Below are 17,661 nucleotides of genomic sequence, written 5' to 3' on the forward strand. Positions count from 1 at the left end.
AGGTTCTATAACCTAGAGGTTCCCGCCCTGCAGGCCAGGCTGCTGTCGGTCTAGACTACCAGTATTATCTGACCTGATGCGTTCAGCTCAGAATGCTGCGTTTACTGAGCACAGCTCAATTTTCGACAGTTTAAAGCTGGGCAAACTGTGTAAGACCCACATTTTCTTTTTCCATCAGTTCAGGCCGTACCCCGCCCTGTCTGTATGATGAAATTTGCGTCCCTTCGACGCTACTTTATGTGGAAAGTGAGGCTGCACCCCTCCTTCTTCCCGGACTCTCTGTGAGTTCACTGAGTGATTGTGCACTATATGTACCCCGGGCTTTCGCCCTTGGGTCTTTGGTGTCAGATCTCAGCACGCACGGCGTTTTACACTGGGTCCCCTAGCGTAAGATATCTTACGCAGTACGAGAGACCTCTCGTAAGAGAACGTACTCGGTTACTAACGTAACCTCGGTTCTCTCTAGAAGAGGGACCGAGTACTGCGTATCTTGCCGTGCATGCACACGCTCTGGTTGCTTCGATGATGAAAAACCAGATAATAGCTGCCTGCGAGTGATATTTATAGGCCTAGACCACGCCCATTTCGGCGGGACGTGACGCAGCGGGCGCGAAGTGCCCTGATTGGGTCTGACGTCACGCCAGGCCTCGCTCGATAGGCTGCTGCAGTTGCCGCAGAGCAGCCAATAGGCGCGCGAGCTGTCTCGCCTATGTCTGCATTGCTGCTGCAACGCGTTTTGCATTATTACAAAATTAAGGATAATTTTTGGCTTCAATATCTCGCGGAAAAAGGATTTTCCCCTAGCGTAAGATATCTTACGCAGTACTCGGTCCCTCTTCTAGAGAGAACCGAGGTTACGTTAGTAACCGAGTACGTTTTCAGACATACGACTCACTCTATCAAGGGAGTAGGAGAAAAAAATGAGATTTTGAGAGAAAAAAATATATTTTGTTTAAAAGTACACATATTCAAGCTTTCTATATATTTCTCAGGTCTGTGAGACAAGTAGCTTATGAGTTTCGGTTCATTTATAGTATGGAGAGGAGCTCCAGTTCACGCGCTGGTGCCGTCATGATTATTTTGCATGCCATATTCACTTATTTATTAAATTCAGGCAATTAATTGGTTGGTAAAACATTGATTAAAATTAAGATACAATTAATACAAAACGAAATTCGTTTTAAAGAAAGTCTTTCTACAAAAACAAACTTAATAAAGTGGTCTAAATCATGTCTGCCCACTCCATTTATCTCCCGATATATTGCACAAAATTATGATCTTACTCATGCTTTTCACTTTTCATATAATCAACATAGATTAAATTATTTATTTATTTATTTTATTTAAACATAAATATGAAACTAAATAGTTTTCTTTAATTTACTTCTTAATAAATTCAGGCAATTGGTTGATAAAACATTGATTAAAATTAAGATACAATTAATACAAAACGAAATTCACTTTAAATACAGGTTTTCTACAAAAACAAACTTAATAAAGTGGTCAAAATCATGTCTCCACACTCCATTTGTCTACCGATATATTGCGCAATTTTTTTATTTTATTTAATTTAAACATAAATATGAAACTAAATCGTTTTCTTCAGTTCTCAACAGTTCTCTTCTCTCAAGCGCACAGCTGAGGCAGTGTCGCTGTCAAATATATCCATGGGAAAAGTAACGTTGCGCCGAATTGAAAAAGGAACTACGTTTCGTTACCAAATTTTTAGTAGTAGCGCGTTACACTACTTTTTACCCAAAAAAGTAGTTACGTTACTGTAACGCGTTACTTTGTAACGCGTTACACACAACACTGCTCATCAGTAATCACGCCACCGGCCTCGCGCCGTTCTCCCGCGCCCCTCAGCCTCGTCCTGCTCGCCACAGTAACCATAATGAATGGCGACTGTAGAACGCAAAAGCCGAATCCCGGACATTTTGGGCGATCTCGAAATCCCGGGCAAACTCTTCACGGAGACTCACTAGTAGCCTAGCCTTGTTGTTTTCAACTGCGCTCTCTTACCGGTAGGCGTGGCTTGGGAGTGGCCTCCTAGGGCAGCGAAGCAAGTGCATTCTGGGAGTTGTTGTCTTTCATCCACATAAACCAAAAATAAATTTTCTGGCGTTTCTCGGTCTAGAAAGCTCCAAATTCAAAAATAATTTCACATTTCTTCTACATAAATGACCTATTTTAAATACACATTCATCTTTCCAGAGGTGAAGTATCCCTTTAAAACCTACTAGTATCTGTTTTCATGTTACTAGAACTTATTTTTTAGATACTAGTATCTATTCCATTAAGTAGGCCTACTAGTACTTATTCATTAGCTATAGTGCTTATTCTTTAGGTACTAGTACCTTTTTAATTGACACCAGTCGTTATTCATTAGATACTAGTTCTAATTTTTTTAGATACTGGTACTCATTCATTAGACACTAGTACCTATTTAATAGACACCAGTACTTATTCATTAGATTCTAGTGCCTATTAAATTGGTACTAGTACTTATTCATTAGATTCTATTGCCTATTAAATTGGTACTAGTACTTATTCATTAGTTAGTACTTATTCATTAGATACTAGTACCTATTAAAAATATACTACTTATTCATTAGATACTAGTACTTATTTCAATAGTGACTAGTAACTATTATTTTGTTACTAGTAACACATTTTACATTTCTGCCATTGACTTCTATGGGGATCTGTCATTCAGATATAAACTATTCAGTTATGACTAGTATGTATTCCAATTTTGACTAGTACGTATATATTAGATACTAGTTAGTAGTTATTCATTAAGGTACTAGTACTTATTTTTTAGATACTAGTACCTATTACTAAATTCTAGTACTTATTCAATAAATACTACTACTAAGTCATTAGATACTAGTACTTATTCATTAGATACTAGTACGTATTGATTAGATACTAGTACCTATTAATTAGATACCACTACTTATTAATTAGCTACTAGTACTTATTCAATAGTTACTAGTACCTATTTATTAGATACTAGTATTTATTCCAAATGTAGTAAGATTTTTTTATTTTTGTAGCGACAATGACATCCGGCCAGCTGCTTTTCAAATTAAGTGAATCATGAGGGTGTCGAACACATCTTCTTTGTCCTTAGGAAGACGAGCTCTGGTTATTATTACTCCCTACGGGGAAATTCACCAGCGCCAGTGTGACTGGGATCCCCCCCAGTTCAGCGTGAACTCCCCGTGACTTTATAGACTCGTGACATTCCAGATACTCCACACACACACACACACACACACACACACACACACACACACACACACACACACACACACACACGTGTGGACTTTGAAACGGACATTTCCACACATGTGATCCAATAGCAATGTTTTTGATATGTATTTTTATGTGTGTATAATTGGCCAGATAATGTCTGAGGTATCTATGCAACGTTATTATGATAATCAAAATCACTATGCTAGTGATTATGAGGAAATTATGTAACCCTGTATTTCTTTCATGCAAAAACGTCATTCGAGGTGTCAATGTAATGGGAAAAACATTTTGGAGTCGAATCTTGACTGCAAAGTCCAATAATATGCATTTATTCCAGGAAATACCATATTTCTAAATATGAATGTTATTTTCGATCTCTCACATGACAGTCAAAGTAGGCGTTTCTTCACAAACAAAGAAACCTCTTCCCGCTTCAGATCAGAAGATCCGATTCGCTGTTGCCACGAAAAAGGGAACGTGGGACACCGCTCACGGGACACTGATAAAAGTCCAAACTTTCAGTTTGCTCTCTCTCTCAACTCTCAACTTGCTCTCGCTCTGACCTTCTTCTCCACGTGCAGCGCTTCTCCTCCCAACGCAACCAGCTGGACAGGCCTTGCCTTGGCCTCTGGGACGCATGCCCCGCGTCATGTAGAAGCTGCTGTTCTTTTGCAACTAAGTTCCTACTCGCCTTTCCCCTCCACAAGGGAAATGATCTGAACTTTCTCGGTAACGTTAAATTCAAGTGAGCCTTTACATCGTCTTGCGAAACGACCCAGAAGACGAAGCTAGACGCAAACCAGCCGGACACGCGCACACGCGCGCCCCCTTTTCAGCACCACACTGAAAGAGCACAGAATCTTGCAAGTATCTCTCTCTAAAAGCTGATTTCAGGTGTCTAGCTCTTAGGTCTGTGAATTAAGTTACCCTCTATCTCTTCTCTCTATTTCTTTCTTTCTTTCTTTCTTTCTTTCTTTCTTTCTTTCTTTCTTTCTTTCTTTCTTTCTTTCTTTCTTTCTTTCTTTCTTTCTTTCTTTCTTTCTTATATTTGTAGCTCATATAATCTCTCTAGTTTACATCTATTAAAATCCATTTATACTTTAACTGTCTCTGTGTTTGAAAACCCACCTTATAAGTCAATGAAATCAAAGATCTAAGCTACAAGCTCGATATTATAGACTACCTTGAGTAGTTTTAATTCATAAACTCAGAAAGTTTGATGTTCGTGGCCAGAAGATAAACTTTCTTGGAGTTTGTAAACAGGGATACTCCTTCTTAACTGTGATAGTCTTACATTTATTCGCTGGACGAATGAATGATGACGAGATCAGTTACAGAACGAGGTATTTCCGAAAATTGATAAAGTAATGTATATGTGATTTATGAATTATGACCATGAGTTATGATTAGTAATATTTCCCAAATTCCCTCTATTCTTGAGCTAATTCGCATTGACCCAGAGTCATTTACGTTACATTTTACTAGTAAGATTTTTAATTGAACCCTATATAAGACGAGTAAAAAAGCAGTTGAGACTAGTAAAATAAGAATAGGTACTAGTAACAATTACAAAGGATACTAGTGTCTAATAGTGTTCAACGCCTGTGAACTTACAAGTACTATTTAAAAAGATACTAGCCAAAATTGGAACAATTACTAGTATGGCAAGCCGTTTTAACATTTAATGATTTAAACCGACTAGTCTCTATTTTCATGCTACTAGAACTTATTTTTTAGATACTAGTATCTATTCCATTAAGTACTAGTACTTATTCATTAGCTACTAGTGTTTATTCTTTAGGTACTAGTGCCTATTCTTTAGATACTAGTGCTTATTCTTTAGGTACTAGTACTTATTCAATAGATACTAGTACTTATTCAATAGATACTAGTCCTTATTCATTAGATACTAGTACCTATTAAATAGATACTAGTACTTATTCATTATATACTAGTACTTATTCATTAGATACTAGTTCTTATTTATTAGATACTAGTACTTATTCATTAGTTACTAGTACTTATTATTAGATACTAGTACTTATTCATTAGATACTAGTACCTATTTAATAGATACTAGTACTTATTCATTAGATACTAGTACTTATTCCAATAGTGACTAGTAACTATTCCTTTGTTACTAGTAACAAATACAATTTTTTGCCATTGACTTCTATGGGGATCTGTCATTCAGATATCAACTATTCAGTTCTGACTAGTATGTATTCCAATTGTGACTAGTACATATATATTAGATACTAGTAGTTATTTATTAGGTACTAGTACTTATTTTTTAGATACTAGTACCTATTACTAGATACTAGTATGTATTCAATAAACACTAGTACTAAGTCATTAGATACTAGTACCTATTAAATAGATACTAGTACTTATTAAATAGATACTAGCACTTATTCATTAGATACTAGTACTTATTCAAAAGATACTAGTACTTATTCATTAGATACTAGTACTTATTCATTAGATACTAGTACCTATTAATTAGATACTAGTACTTATAAATTAGCTACTAGTACTTATTCAATAGATACTAGTACCTATTTATTAGATACTAGTATTTATTCAGAATGTTACTAGTAAGATTTTTTATTTTACTAGTCACAACTGCTTTTTTACTCGTCTTATGTTATGACTAGTCAGAACGGCCACTGGATAGTTCAATTAAAAATCTTTCTAGTGTAACCAGGTCAAAAGTTACCTAACTAATCACTGTACTGATTAGTCAACGCTCTGGGTTAAGGGAATTACACAATAGCATGTTTCAGGGTTTATCTCACTCATTGATGTAACAATACGCTAGCCCTTTAAGAAACGTGACTGTGTGACGTTCTGGAAGTGTCGCGAGAGTCGCCTGTGAACAGCGCGTTTTCACAACGTGGTTGAAATGCTGCTCATGCGGTGGAGAGTCGAAGCCATTAAAGTCCGTGTTACTATCAAAATAACGAGAAATATGCACATATAGGGACTTCAAAGTCTTTCTTAGTATTTTGTTAATGGCTGTGTATTGTGCTGAGTGACCGTAACTTCTGTTGAGATTGCATACCCATGTGGAGAAATCCGATCGACAATAGATCTCGAAGCAGGGGAGAGGAGTGCTCTGTAGGCCTTCTGTGTGTTTTCGGGCCGAGTGTGAAGCAACAGAGGAAATAGTTCATCATTCGCTGTGAAAGTGTGTACATGCTATAGAGGGTGGTGATGAACAAATAAGAGACCACTATCGTTGTCTATGTTAGTTAGATTTCTGTAATTGACTTGTTAGTGAGGTGACTGAGAACAGAAAGACAAGAGAGACTCAGTTTGATGTAAAAGAAAGCATCTTTATTGATTTCAACCACTGTAACAAGCTTTCCTGTTTAAAATCCTAAAGATTTGCATAGTTAACGCTGCACTGTTCCAAGTGCAGTCTGGAATAAACGAACCCCTTAAATAATTTAAATTCCTGTATTCAGTGTTGTCTCTAACACTCTCACACTGGGCCACAGAGAATTTTGGTACCAGGAGTGGGGTTCCATTGCTAGTTTAGGTAGGATAGCACTAAAACATAGACAACGGAAGTGGGGGAAACGGGTCGTGTGCCGGGGCCAGGGAGGTTGACGACGTGACGTGCCTGGAGTGCCTTCGGAGAAGCAAGGGGCCAGCTTTCAGGAACGCAGGACGGTGTTCACTTCGACGCTGATATCGTTGGCAAAGGCGACCGCAGAGAATAGCCCTTCAGGTTAAATTGCAGTGACTGTGACTGTGTTTTATTACTGTGTGCCTTTCGAGATAGAGACATTGCGAGACCATGGACCAGGACGACGATATGCCAGCTGCTCGGGCTGGAGCCAGCCGTGATGTGGACAATGCTGGGCCTGCGGTCCATGATGATGAGGGTAATCCTGTGGCAGAACTGCAGTCACAAATTCTGGAGTTAGGTCGAAGACACGACCAAGTAATGTCAACCCTGGCTAATATGAATAATGCTACTAGGTCATATGTTTATATTCCAAGGGAACGTCAAATTGTGCCATTTAGTGGTGATCATGTTAAAGATGGTCAATCTGTAGATGAGTTCATTGATGAGGTTGAACGTGTAATTCGAGTAAGGGGTTTGAACACTGATGACCAATTGGATTTCATACTTTCCCATTTAAGAGGTTCAGCTTTAGACGAAGTCAAGCTGTGTATGGGGGGGGAGACCAAACAACCCAGTGATCTGTTTTCATATTTGAGGGGGGCATTTAGGGAGAAACGTACTACCCCACAGTTGTTGCATGCTTTCTATGCGCGTAGACAGTTAGAGGGGGAAGACCTCCGTGTCTTTTCCCATGCTCTCTCCCAACTTCTTAATTTTGCTCTCCAGCAGTCCCATAACGCTGTGTCTGACCCCCAGCTTGCATTAAGAGATCAGTTCATCGAAGGCATAAGAGATGCAACCCTGCGTAGGGAGCTACGCAAGCTTGTCAGAGAAAAGCCTCAGTCTACCCTGTTTAACGTCCGTGAAGAGGCCATGATGTGGGTTATGGAGGACAGACCCCGTGGAGCTAATGTGGCCAGGAGTCGACACATCGTGAGTACATGTTCGGAAGGGATGTCAGAACCTTCAAATCCAGTCAGTACTGCACAAAGTGACATGGTTGTGGCTCTGCAAGAGGTAGTGAAGATAATCACTCAGCAGGGTAAAGCCATTGGAGAACTCACTAATGCGGTTCGTGAACTCACCGTACAGAAGGTTAGTTCAAGTGGTAACCAGATTGGCAATCCCAAAGTCAAGCCCAAGTACACAGATGATGGCCAACCCGTCTGTCTGAGGTGTGAAGGAGTGGGACATATAGCCAGACAGTGTCCTGTACCTCGTAGTTTCAAAGGCCAGCCCACTTCCACCACAAGTTCTGCGGTACAGGGAAACGGGGTCCCTCCGTTGCAGTGAGCCGAGCAATGCGAGGAAAACCAGAAGGCTCGGGATGCAGTACATTAACAAAAGAACGGTTCTTGGAGCGTGCCGTTGGAAGGTGCCCTGAAGTTGATATTTGCATTGGTGGTGTTCCAGTGAGATGTCTGCTAGACACAGGAAGTAATGTGAGTACCCTAACAGAAAGCTTCTTCAGAGAAAACCTACACGGAGAGGATGGGGACCTTCATTGCACCTCTAAGTGGCTAAGAATAACTGCAGCAAACAAGTTACCCCTGCCGTACCTGGGATATGTTGAATTGGACATTCAAGTGATGGGGCTAACTATACCTGAGTGTGGTCTTCTGATAGTCCGAGATGTGGGTGCTGCAGAGCCGGATCCAACTCCACCTGGTATCATAGGCATGAATATCACCCAGAGATGCAGAGAGTTAGCACAGATGGAGTTTGACACCACATTAGGAGGAAAGTTGGACTCTGTGTGGCGAGAAGCCTTCACCCATGTACAGGAAGATGAGCTAGGGAAGACTATGTCAACAGCCAGAGTTAGTTGTCGGGGCAAAACCCATATTCCAGCATCCTCTGTAGCCACCATTTATGCCAGAATAAATAAGAGAGCCACTGATGCCAATGCTTGGCTATTGCTGGAACCAGGAAGCACCCCATTACCAGGCGGATTGATCCCTATGCCCACCTTAGTGTCGTCCAGAAGTCGAGTGTTTCCAGTTCAAGTGGTCAACTTCTCCCAAGAAGATGTCTGGCTGCCACCTAAAGTTAACCCTTTATAGGGCACTCATTGAAATACTTGGAAATTCAAAATTTCAACCATAGAGTGTTATTGGAGGATATTATAAGATTTCTAAACATTTGTGAGTTTTTAAATTTTTTAATTTTTTTAGGTTGGAAATCAAGGGCAATGAAGTTACCATATATGGTTCCTCGCCAGTCTAGGGTAATGTTTTTCCCTTAAAAAGTGTATATATAAAAAATATAATAAAAACACATAAACTTGTTACAAACATAAAAATATTTATTTAGTAACATTTTAAATTATTATTAGTAACATTTTAAATTAAATTATTATTAGGAACATTTTAAATTAAATTATTATTAGGAACATTTTAAATTATTATTAGGAACATTTTAAATTATTATTAGGAACATTTTAAATTATTATTAGGAAAACAAATTTTCTCAAGTCCAGCGAATTAGGCCTCTGCTTTGTGGTACTTAAGGAAGCAGTTGCGGCCAGCATTGAGGCACAGATGGACCTTGCAGACCACGTTCGACCTCATGATATTCCCCTTCCGGCTGCAGTACTTGCAGGTCTGGCGGTTTGTGTAGACAGGGGCGTGGAACAGGGACATGTCAAACCGTACATGGATTGCTGGATTTGTGCTGCGGTGTCCCCGGACAGGTGTGGGGATGGCAACAGAAGTGCTGAGGCTGCCTTGAGATGCTGAGCTCCTTCGGGGATGCGACATTTTTGAGTCAATATCAAGCCCAGTTTGAGTTATTTGTTGAGTAACTGTGAAGTGCATATCTACTGAAATATAAATAATAAGAAAAATAAGTGAGTAACATTGGACTGGTCTGTCATAACACTTAAGTGCTAAAAATATAAATCCTTTGAAATATTACTCAAATTATTAAAAATGTTTATTTTAATACATTACATAATTACATTACATTACAAAAAACACCAATACATGGCATTTAACTATGATAAAAACTGTTTCAAGGGCATAAAACTTACACATAAAGGGTAAATATATAATAAGAAGTGCAAAATATCATTATAAGTATTAAAAACTGTTATAAAGGTCATAAAACTGACCAAAACCACACATATTTCAATATCTATGGCTTGAAAATGTCTATAAATGTGTTACGTTTCCCACTGGATCACTTTATAATGTTATTCAAACCTGTGATAACATCCAATGGACTAGTAAATACTATTGTCCTACGTTATAATCATAGACTGTGGTTATAATGCATTATTTGTAGAAAAAATACCCTAGTACGGCTTTTCTAGACGCATAGGGCGTATGTCTAAATATGGACATGCGCTAATCTTACCTGAACAGGGCGTATGATCAAATATGGTCTCACCATTTTTCATGCCACAAATGTCAATACTTTCAAGAAATCTATGCAAACAACACCTATCTCAACATGTTGCACAACTATTCAACCATAGAATGTGTGACTTTCATCAACTCACCATTTTTTGTTTTGAAGTTATTAGCGCTGATGTGGGAGTAGGTAGTAGCGCATAACCTCACTTTCCAAATTCCGGAACGACACTGAAGTTTGAAATGCTCCGCGCAACTTCTGATTGGTCAGATGCCATCATGTGACTATCAGTGACGTAGCCTGATCTTTGCTGATTGGCTAGGAGAAATCTATGCGCTCATATGACAACGCAAACAGGCAGGGGAGACTCCGTTTGAATGCGCGATTAAGTTACCAAATATGGTTCCTCGCCCGATAAAGGCTTGGAATACTTACCCACTGTCAGTGTGTTGAGAGTGAAGCTTGTCAGGTGAGATTCCAGCGTATCTCTGCCGATCACGAAGAAGTGATAGTCGATCAGAAGGATAAACCAGAGTCTGGTACTGACCCAAGTAATCTGTTGAGTAGACTGCATATAGGAGGTACACCGGAACAGCAAGCCAGGCTTGGAGTGCTACTTTTGAAGTATGCAGATGTGTTTGCGGCCTGTGATGAAGACCTGGGATATACCGATCAGGTGAAACATGAGATCCACTTGACGGATGAGACTCCTGTCGCTCAGCCATATCGCCGAATACCGCCGACGCAATTTGACGAGGTCAAGGAGCATATCTCGGGTTTACTCAGGAAGGGTGTCATCCAGGAAAGCTCGAGTTCCTATGCTTCACCCATCGTTTTGGTGCGCAAGTCTGATGGAAGTCTGAGGCTGTGCGTGGATTATAGGAGACTAAACTCGAAGACTAAACGTGACGCTTTTCCATTGCCGCGCATTGATGAGAGCTTGGATGCGTTGGGCGGAGCACAAGTTTTCTCAACAATAGACCTTGCTAGCGGTTACCATCAAGTGGCGGTCCATGAAAAGGACAGACCTAAGACGGCATTTATCACACCGTTTGGCCTATATGAATACCGGCGGATGCCTTTCGGGCTATGCAATGCGCCTGCAACATTCCAGAGGCTCATGCAGGCCATCATGAGTGACTTGGTGTTCCAGATTGTGCTCATCTACTTGGATGACTTGTTGGTGTACTCGTCCACCTTTCACACACACCTGGTGCGACTGGAAACGGTGTTTGGAAGGTTAAGGGAAACTGGACTGAAGATTAAAATAGAGAAGTGTCATTTCCTACAGCCTGAAGTGAGATTCCTGGGCCATCAAGTTTCACCCCAAGGCGTGAGTACAGACCCCGATAAGATAAGTGCAGTTCGGGAGTGGCTGGTCCCCAGTACTCTCAAGGAACTCCGATCGTTCTTGGGGTTTTGTAGTTATTACCGGAGATTCATCGAGGGTTTCTCCCAGATAGCCGGACCGTTGTATGATGTGGTGAATGTGTGCCTTAGAGAGACAAGCCATGTCAAGGCAGTTCAGCTGTATAAGAGTGTTTGGACTTCTCAGTGTCAAACGGCATTTGAACATCTTAAAGACAGACTTACCAGTGCACCCACGCTCGGTTATGCTGATTTCACGCTTCCCTTTGTGATTGAGACTGATGCAAGCAACCAGGGGTTGGGAGCGGTCTTGTATCAGCAACAAAAGGGTAAGAAGGTCGTAGTGGCTTATGCCAGTAGGAGGTTAAGAGGGGCTGAGAAAAATGATCGAAACTACAGCAGCATGAAGCTGGAACTGTTAGCACTAAAGTGGGCAGTCACTGAAAAGTTCCGAAGTTATTTGCTGGGGTCCAAATTCACCATCATAACAGACAACAACCCCCTCTGCCACCTCGCGACTGCCAAATTAGGAGCCATCGAACAACGTTGGGCTGCTCAGCTTGCTGTGTTTGATTTTGAAGTCAAGTACCGCCCTGGACGGTGTAACACTGCTGCTGATGCTCTTTCGAGGAGACCAGGATCTGATGAACCGGACTCTGCAAGCGAAGACGCCGAGTATGATGGCTGTGTAGCGATCTGTAACTTGCTCAGGACAGGAACAGCTCTGGGACCAGACCTGTTAGCAGCAGGAGTTGAGTGCAGCAAAGTTAGGCAGTTACAGGCAACCTCGGCAGGAGAAGAAGATATCGAGTGTGAGAATACCCCCACTCTGCCCGGGTATTCAAAGTCGGAACTTCGTCAGTTCCAGGAGTCTGATCCAACACTCATGGTGCGTTCTATTATTTATCCGTGTCGGAGTTCCGATTAGGACGACAGACGTTGCCTAGCAACACGCACCAACACGCTCCTTTTCCTCGGATTTCGCCTCTCGGAAGTTGGACAACTGTTGAGGACACCGAGCAAGAATTCCGATACGGAATCCAAGATGGCTGCGACCTGTGTGACTTGTAAGTATGAATTGGTTTCATTGTTTTTGGACCGATTTAGTTGTTTAAATGTTCATTTGGCAAAGATGTTCAGATATCTCTATGCCTAGTAGACCTACAACAAACGTTCATTAAAAAGGGTCCTGTACACCCGCCTTTTTCAAACTGGCGCAGCGCTGACTCGCGGTAGGTAACGTTAGAAAATGCATGATTTGATTTGATAACGTTAACCTAGATAATTGTTCGCTATTATTAGGCGCATAACCAAGTGTGTGTGCGGAGTGTGGAGCGCGCACTGCATGACATGGATGCGCCGACGCGATTACTTGCATTTTCCTATCAACATTTCTGGCCATACAGAACAGAATAATGCATCAGTCGCAATACTTTTATTTGTGTAAATTCACAATAACAAGAAAACGTTTTGATTACGTAAAATAAAACAATCAGTGCGCGCTTTCATGGTCTCCGTGAACTGGAGCACGTCAAAAAAAAAAAAAAAAAAGGACCAAAATCGTTATTTTTTAAGACATATTTATTATCATTAGCCTGCTTTTGTATTGTGTTGCATCTTCTGTTATAAAGATGAAGATTGACATTTCATTAAATAAAAAAATAAGCACATAATGTTGTAAAACAATTCTGTTATATGTTCTGTGTTTTGACTACTTTTTGAATTTTGTATAATAATATATATAGGTAATGAAGATATATTAACAAAAAAATCGTATATTATATATAAAACATAGGCCTATATAAAAGGCCTATATAAAAATAAAAAAAGTGTGATAAAATGATAACTGTACATTATAGCACACTGCCCAAAAGATACATAGTGTAATATACAGCGTTTCATTTTTAGTGTTTATTGATGGGAAGATGGATCTGTACTGGGACCAGGAGAGGACCCGACCCTTTCATGAGCCCTTGTTTCAACAACAAGCCAACCCAGCGGCTGGTTATTACTTGGACCAGGCGCTCATGACCTCGGTTAACTTGGTGTGCATTGAAAGCACAGGTGAGATACTAATACACATGCACTGTTTTAAACCCTGAGGGCTGTGCTAACATCTTTCTTTCTTTTTCTTTTCTGATTCAGATATCAGCCAGGTGGGAGCCACCACCCCACTGCCTTCAAACACCCCACTGCCTGCCACTGCCTCACTTGTCGCCAACGAGACTTTCTTGAAGGACCAAACATTATTCCTGATTGACCTCATGCGGCTGCAAATAGAGGCAGAGGGTAAGGGCCCTCCCAGGTCCCTCCATGACCTGAACCAGCGCCTGAAGCTGGCCAGGAAGTCCAAGAAGCTGCTGTGGGAGGATATTGCTGGCAAGCTAAGCCACCATTTCAAGCAGACCTTTGTGCAAGACAAGGTGGCTCGCAAATGGAACACGTTGGTGGAGGCCTACAAAAAAGTAAAGGACAACAATTCGTCCACAGGGAGGGGCCCTAGTAAATTTCTGTTTTTTTCTGAGATGGATGACCTCTTGGGAGGTCACCATGATATCGTCTTCCCTGTTGTGGGAACAACCATGGGCCTGGATGTGCGCAGGCCAGATGCACTACAGGTCAATGTGTCTGCACCAGACATCTCACCTGCACAGTCCACTAGCACTCCCTCACCTGTGTGTCTGACCAATTCCCCCTCTCTAGCTCCATCCAGCCCTCCATCACCTCCTTCGTCCTCCTGTGTTTCTCATCCCACTGTTACCACCATGCCCCCTGACACCCCAAGGAGGCCACGCAAGCGCCAGAGGGAGGATGAGCTGTTGACATTTCTTAGGGAGTCAGAGGCAGCCTCCCAAGCGGCCTCCCAAAAACGCCACGCTGAGACCCTGGCACAAATGAAGGAATCCCAGGAGGGATTCCAGAAGTTGCTTGCCCAGATGGTGGAGAAGATGTAAAATTATTATTTTTATTCTCATGTTAATGTATGTTGGTATGGGTATGTTTATATAAGTAATTTCAATAAAATATCATTTTAATATTAACCAAGCCTTGTCATGGTTGAATGTTACCAGTCTTTTCAGCTACAAAAAAACACCTCACTGGCCTGTGAAGCACAATGAAGCATTAAGTTAAGGTTTAACACTTTGTATTACAACACTTAGAAATACATGAACATTACATCACATGATGTAGCACCACTCTACTAAGAAAAAATAATAAGTTATGTTAGGAGAGTGTTATCTATCTAACCTAACTCTGTGGGTTTTAGGTTTAGGAAAGTTCTAGGTACGATTTAAAGGGGGAGAAAATTGACACTGAAACTGTTTAAAAGGTGTAAAAAGACAATAGACATTTATTAGATGACAATAGTCACAACTACTCGTTGCCATCCTCCTCTCTTGGACATCCCTCTGGGTGTTCATCACAGCCATTCACAGCTCCAAGCGCAAAGTTGTGCAAGAAGCATGCAGCCATGATAATCATTACCACAATGTCCATCCTGGTGTTCTGCAGGTCTCTTAAGCGCCGCCACTTGCACTTCATCCTGCCAAATGCCTGCTCAACGATGACCCTCCCCCGACAGATGTTGTAATTTTGCTGGTGGTCAGCATCGGTGAGGGCCCCGTTGTCACGCTTAGGTGTTACAATGAAGGGGAAGGCCTGACCAATATAGGCACTGTCCCCGAGCAGACGATAGTCCCCCATCTTCTCCTGCCATTCGGTGTAAAAAGTGGAGCCCCGCAGCATCCTGGCATCGTGCACCCTGCCTGGTGGTCCGGCAAAGATGTCAATGAAGCGGCCTTCATCATTGACAATTCCCTGGAGGAGGACAGAGTAGTAGGACTTCCTATTGATGTAATCCCCTCCTCTGATGGGTGGCCTCTGGACCCTGATGTGGCAACCATCTATCGCCCCAATGACTCCATCGAGGCCAGAGATGCGCTGGAAGACAGCAGAAGACATCCTCTTCTCACAGCCCCTTGGCCAAGACACAAAGTTTGTGCCGATCCCTGACATGATGGTCAGCACTTGAAGGATGGCTCTGTGCGTCGCTGACTGGGAAGCATTAAATTTATCAGATATCTCTCTGAAGCTGTTCTGGTTGGCCATATACCAGAGAAACATGAGGACCTTTTTGGGAACAGGCAAGGGGGGAAGTCCATGGCTGTGTTCGCTGTGCAGGCCCCCCTCCTGAAGCAGTCGAAGGAGCTGCTCAAACCTGGCTCTTCTGATCCGGAAATGACGGGCAAATGTATTGTCATCCATATCCAGCATGATCTCCCACTCCATTCCAGACTTGAGGATGATCTGCTGCCTGGACAGCAGCACAGCTGATACCACAGCCCTGTGTGAATGAGAAAAAGAAATAGAGATAAAAAAAAACTGCCGTTAAAACATGTCTTTTAAAGGGTTACTCCACTTTAAAATGAAAATTCTGACATCATATACTCACCCTCATGTTGTTTCAATCCTTTATGAATTTATTTCTTCTGCTGAACAGAAAGGAAGATATTTAGAAGAATATCAGTAACCAGACAGTTTCTGGTACCATTGACTTCCATAGTAGGAAAAAAATATACTATGGAAGTCAATGAGACCAGAAACTGTCTGGTTACTGATATTCTTCTAAATATCTTCCTTTCTGTTCAGCAGAAGAAATAAATTCATAAAGGATTGAAACAACATGAGGGTGAGTATATGATGTCAGAATTTTCATAGCTGGCAACTTTTGAGTTTTGCTTGGAGTGAGATTTATGGCGGGGGGATAGGTTAGGGGGGGTTGGGGGGATGTAAAAAAAAATATTGCATTAAATATAATGCGTTTTTTTATTATAATAACAACTTTATTTAATGATAGCATATAAGTAAAAATATAATAAATATGTATTATAGTACATATTTAGCAAAATACTCTCTATAGCTCTTTTTTTCTAGCCAACTAACCTGCTATAGCCTATATTATGGTCATCAAATGGCTTTGCTGAGGTAAATGTTATGTGACATGATTGTTCTCCAGCTGTTTTATTGACCCCTTTGTTTGATTGATTGGTCGATATTATGTATGAGGAATATACATTTCGGTAAGTTGTACTGTATCTTTCAACCGTGTTCATTCATGTTTATTTACTATTAAAAGAAAAAATTCGGAAAAAACGACAGACTAGACAGAGCAGGTTACTTAGGATATAAAAAAATCTCAGCTATCAGATTCTGTCACTTTTATATCTAGCTAGAGATGATCGGGTCACGTGCCGCTAGGGATCTGTCACGTCACATTTACAAGCGCCAAAACGGTATTTATTGTTTGAATTTCGTAATAAAATTGACAGAATCTGAGATTTTTTATATGATAAGTAACCTCCTTTGTCTAGTCTGTCTTCTTTGCTTCGCGATTTTTCTGTGCGTGAGAAAATGCATGTGTGGCATGAGAGTGTGTGAAAAGTGTCAATCGCGTGAGTCTCACGGTGAATGCGTGAGAGTTGGCAGCTCAAAATTTGCATCTTGCACAAGTTGTCAAAAACATGAATGAAACATTACATTAGCTTTTAAGTGCATCTATTTATGACGACAAAAAGCGTTCTGTAGAAGAGCAATACTGCAAGGAGTTCAATATCACCATCAAAATGATCTAACGTGGCTCAAACTTGACCAAACATACTGAAATATGAGCATACCTTCTGCGTCTTGTGCTCTCTTCCTGGAGTTCTTCCTCTGTGTTGTGTAGGTGAAGCACATACTTTTTTTGGAGCGCCTGGTACTCGGCCAGTGCTATCATAGCAACAGCTTTCCGGGTGGCGTCCATGTTTTTTCTCCGACTCGGACGCGCAAAACATACCAGAACGCTTGAAGTGTAGAAGTGACGTCATATCCGAGGGCCGAGTCGGATCGTTCACCATAAGAGAACGCAGCATCAGTGTGTTCAAGAAGTTCTGGAGCAGGCAAAGGAAACCTACCAAGCAAGAGACGGTAGGTTTGCCCAGAGCTGTGCGATCCCTGTTGAAGCAGTGGCCAAAGATAAGTGAAAAGGATGGTCTGTTATA

General features: G+C 41.2%; 1 protein-coding gene across 1 annotated transcript; it reads right to left on the bottom strand.

Annotated features, from left to right (window-relative positions):
• Window positions 1–14,995: 14,995 nt before the first annotated feature.
• Window positions 14,996–17,423, bottom strand: LOC309492901 (uncharacterized protein; the record flags this gene model as incomplete). The annotated part of the gene is made up of 2 exons (XM_082161941.1): window positions 14,996–15,965; window positions 17,296–17,423. 2 exons carry the CDS (start codon window positions 17,421–17,423, stop codon window positions 14,996–14,998), a joined length of 1,098 nt encoding a protein of 365 aa, XP_082018067.1.
• Between the last annotated feature and the right edge of the window lie 238 nt (window positions 17,424–17,661).

Source organism: Leuciscus leuciscus (assembly GCF_965113295.1).
Source record: "Leuciscus leuciscus genome assembly, chromosome: 2".
Taxonomy (NCBI): Eukaryota; Metazoa; Chordata; class Actinopteri; order Cypriniformes; family Leuciscidae; genus Leuciscus; species Leuciscus leuciscus.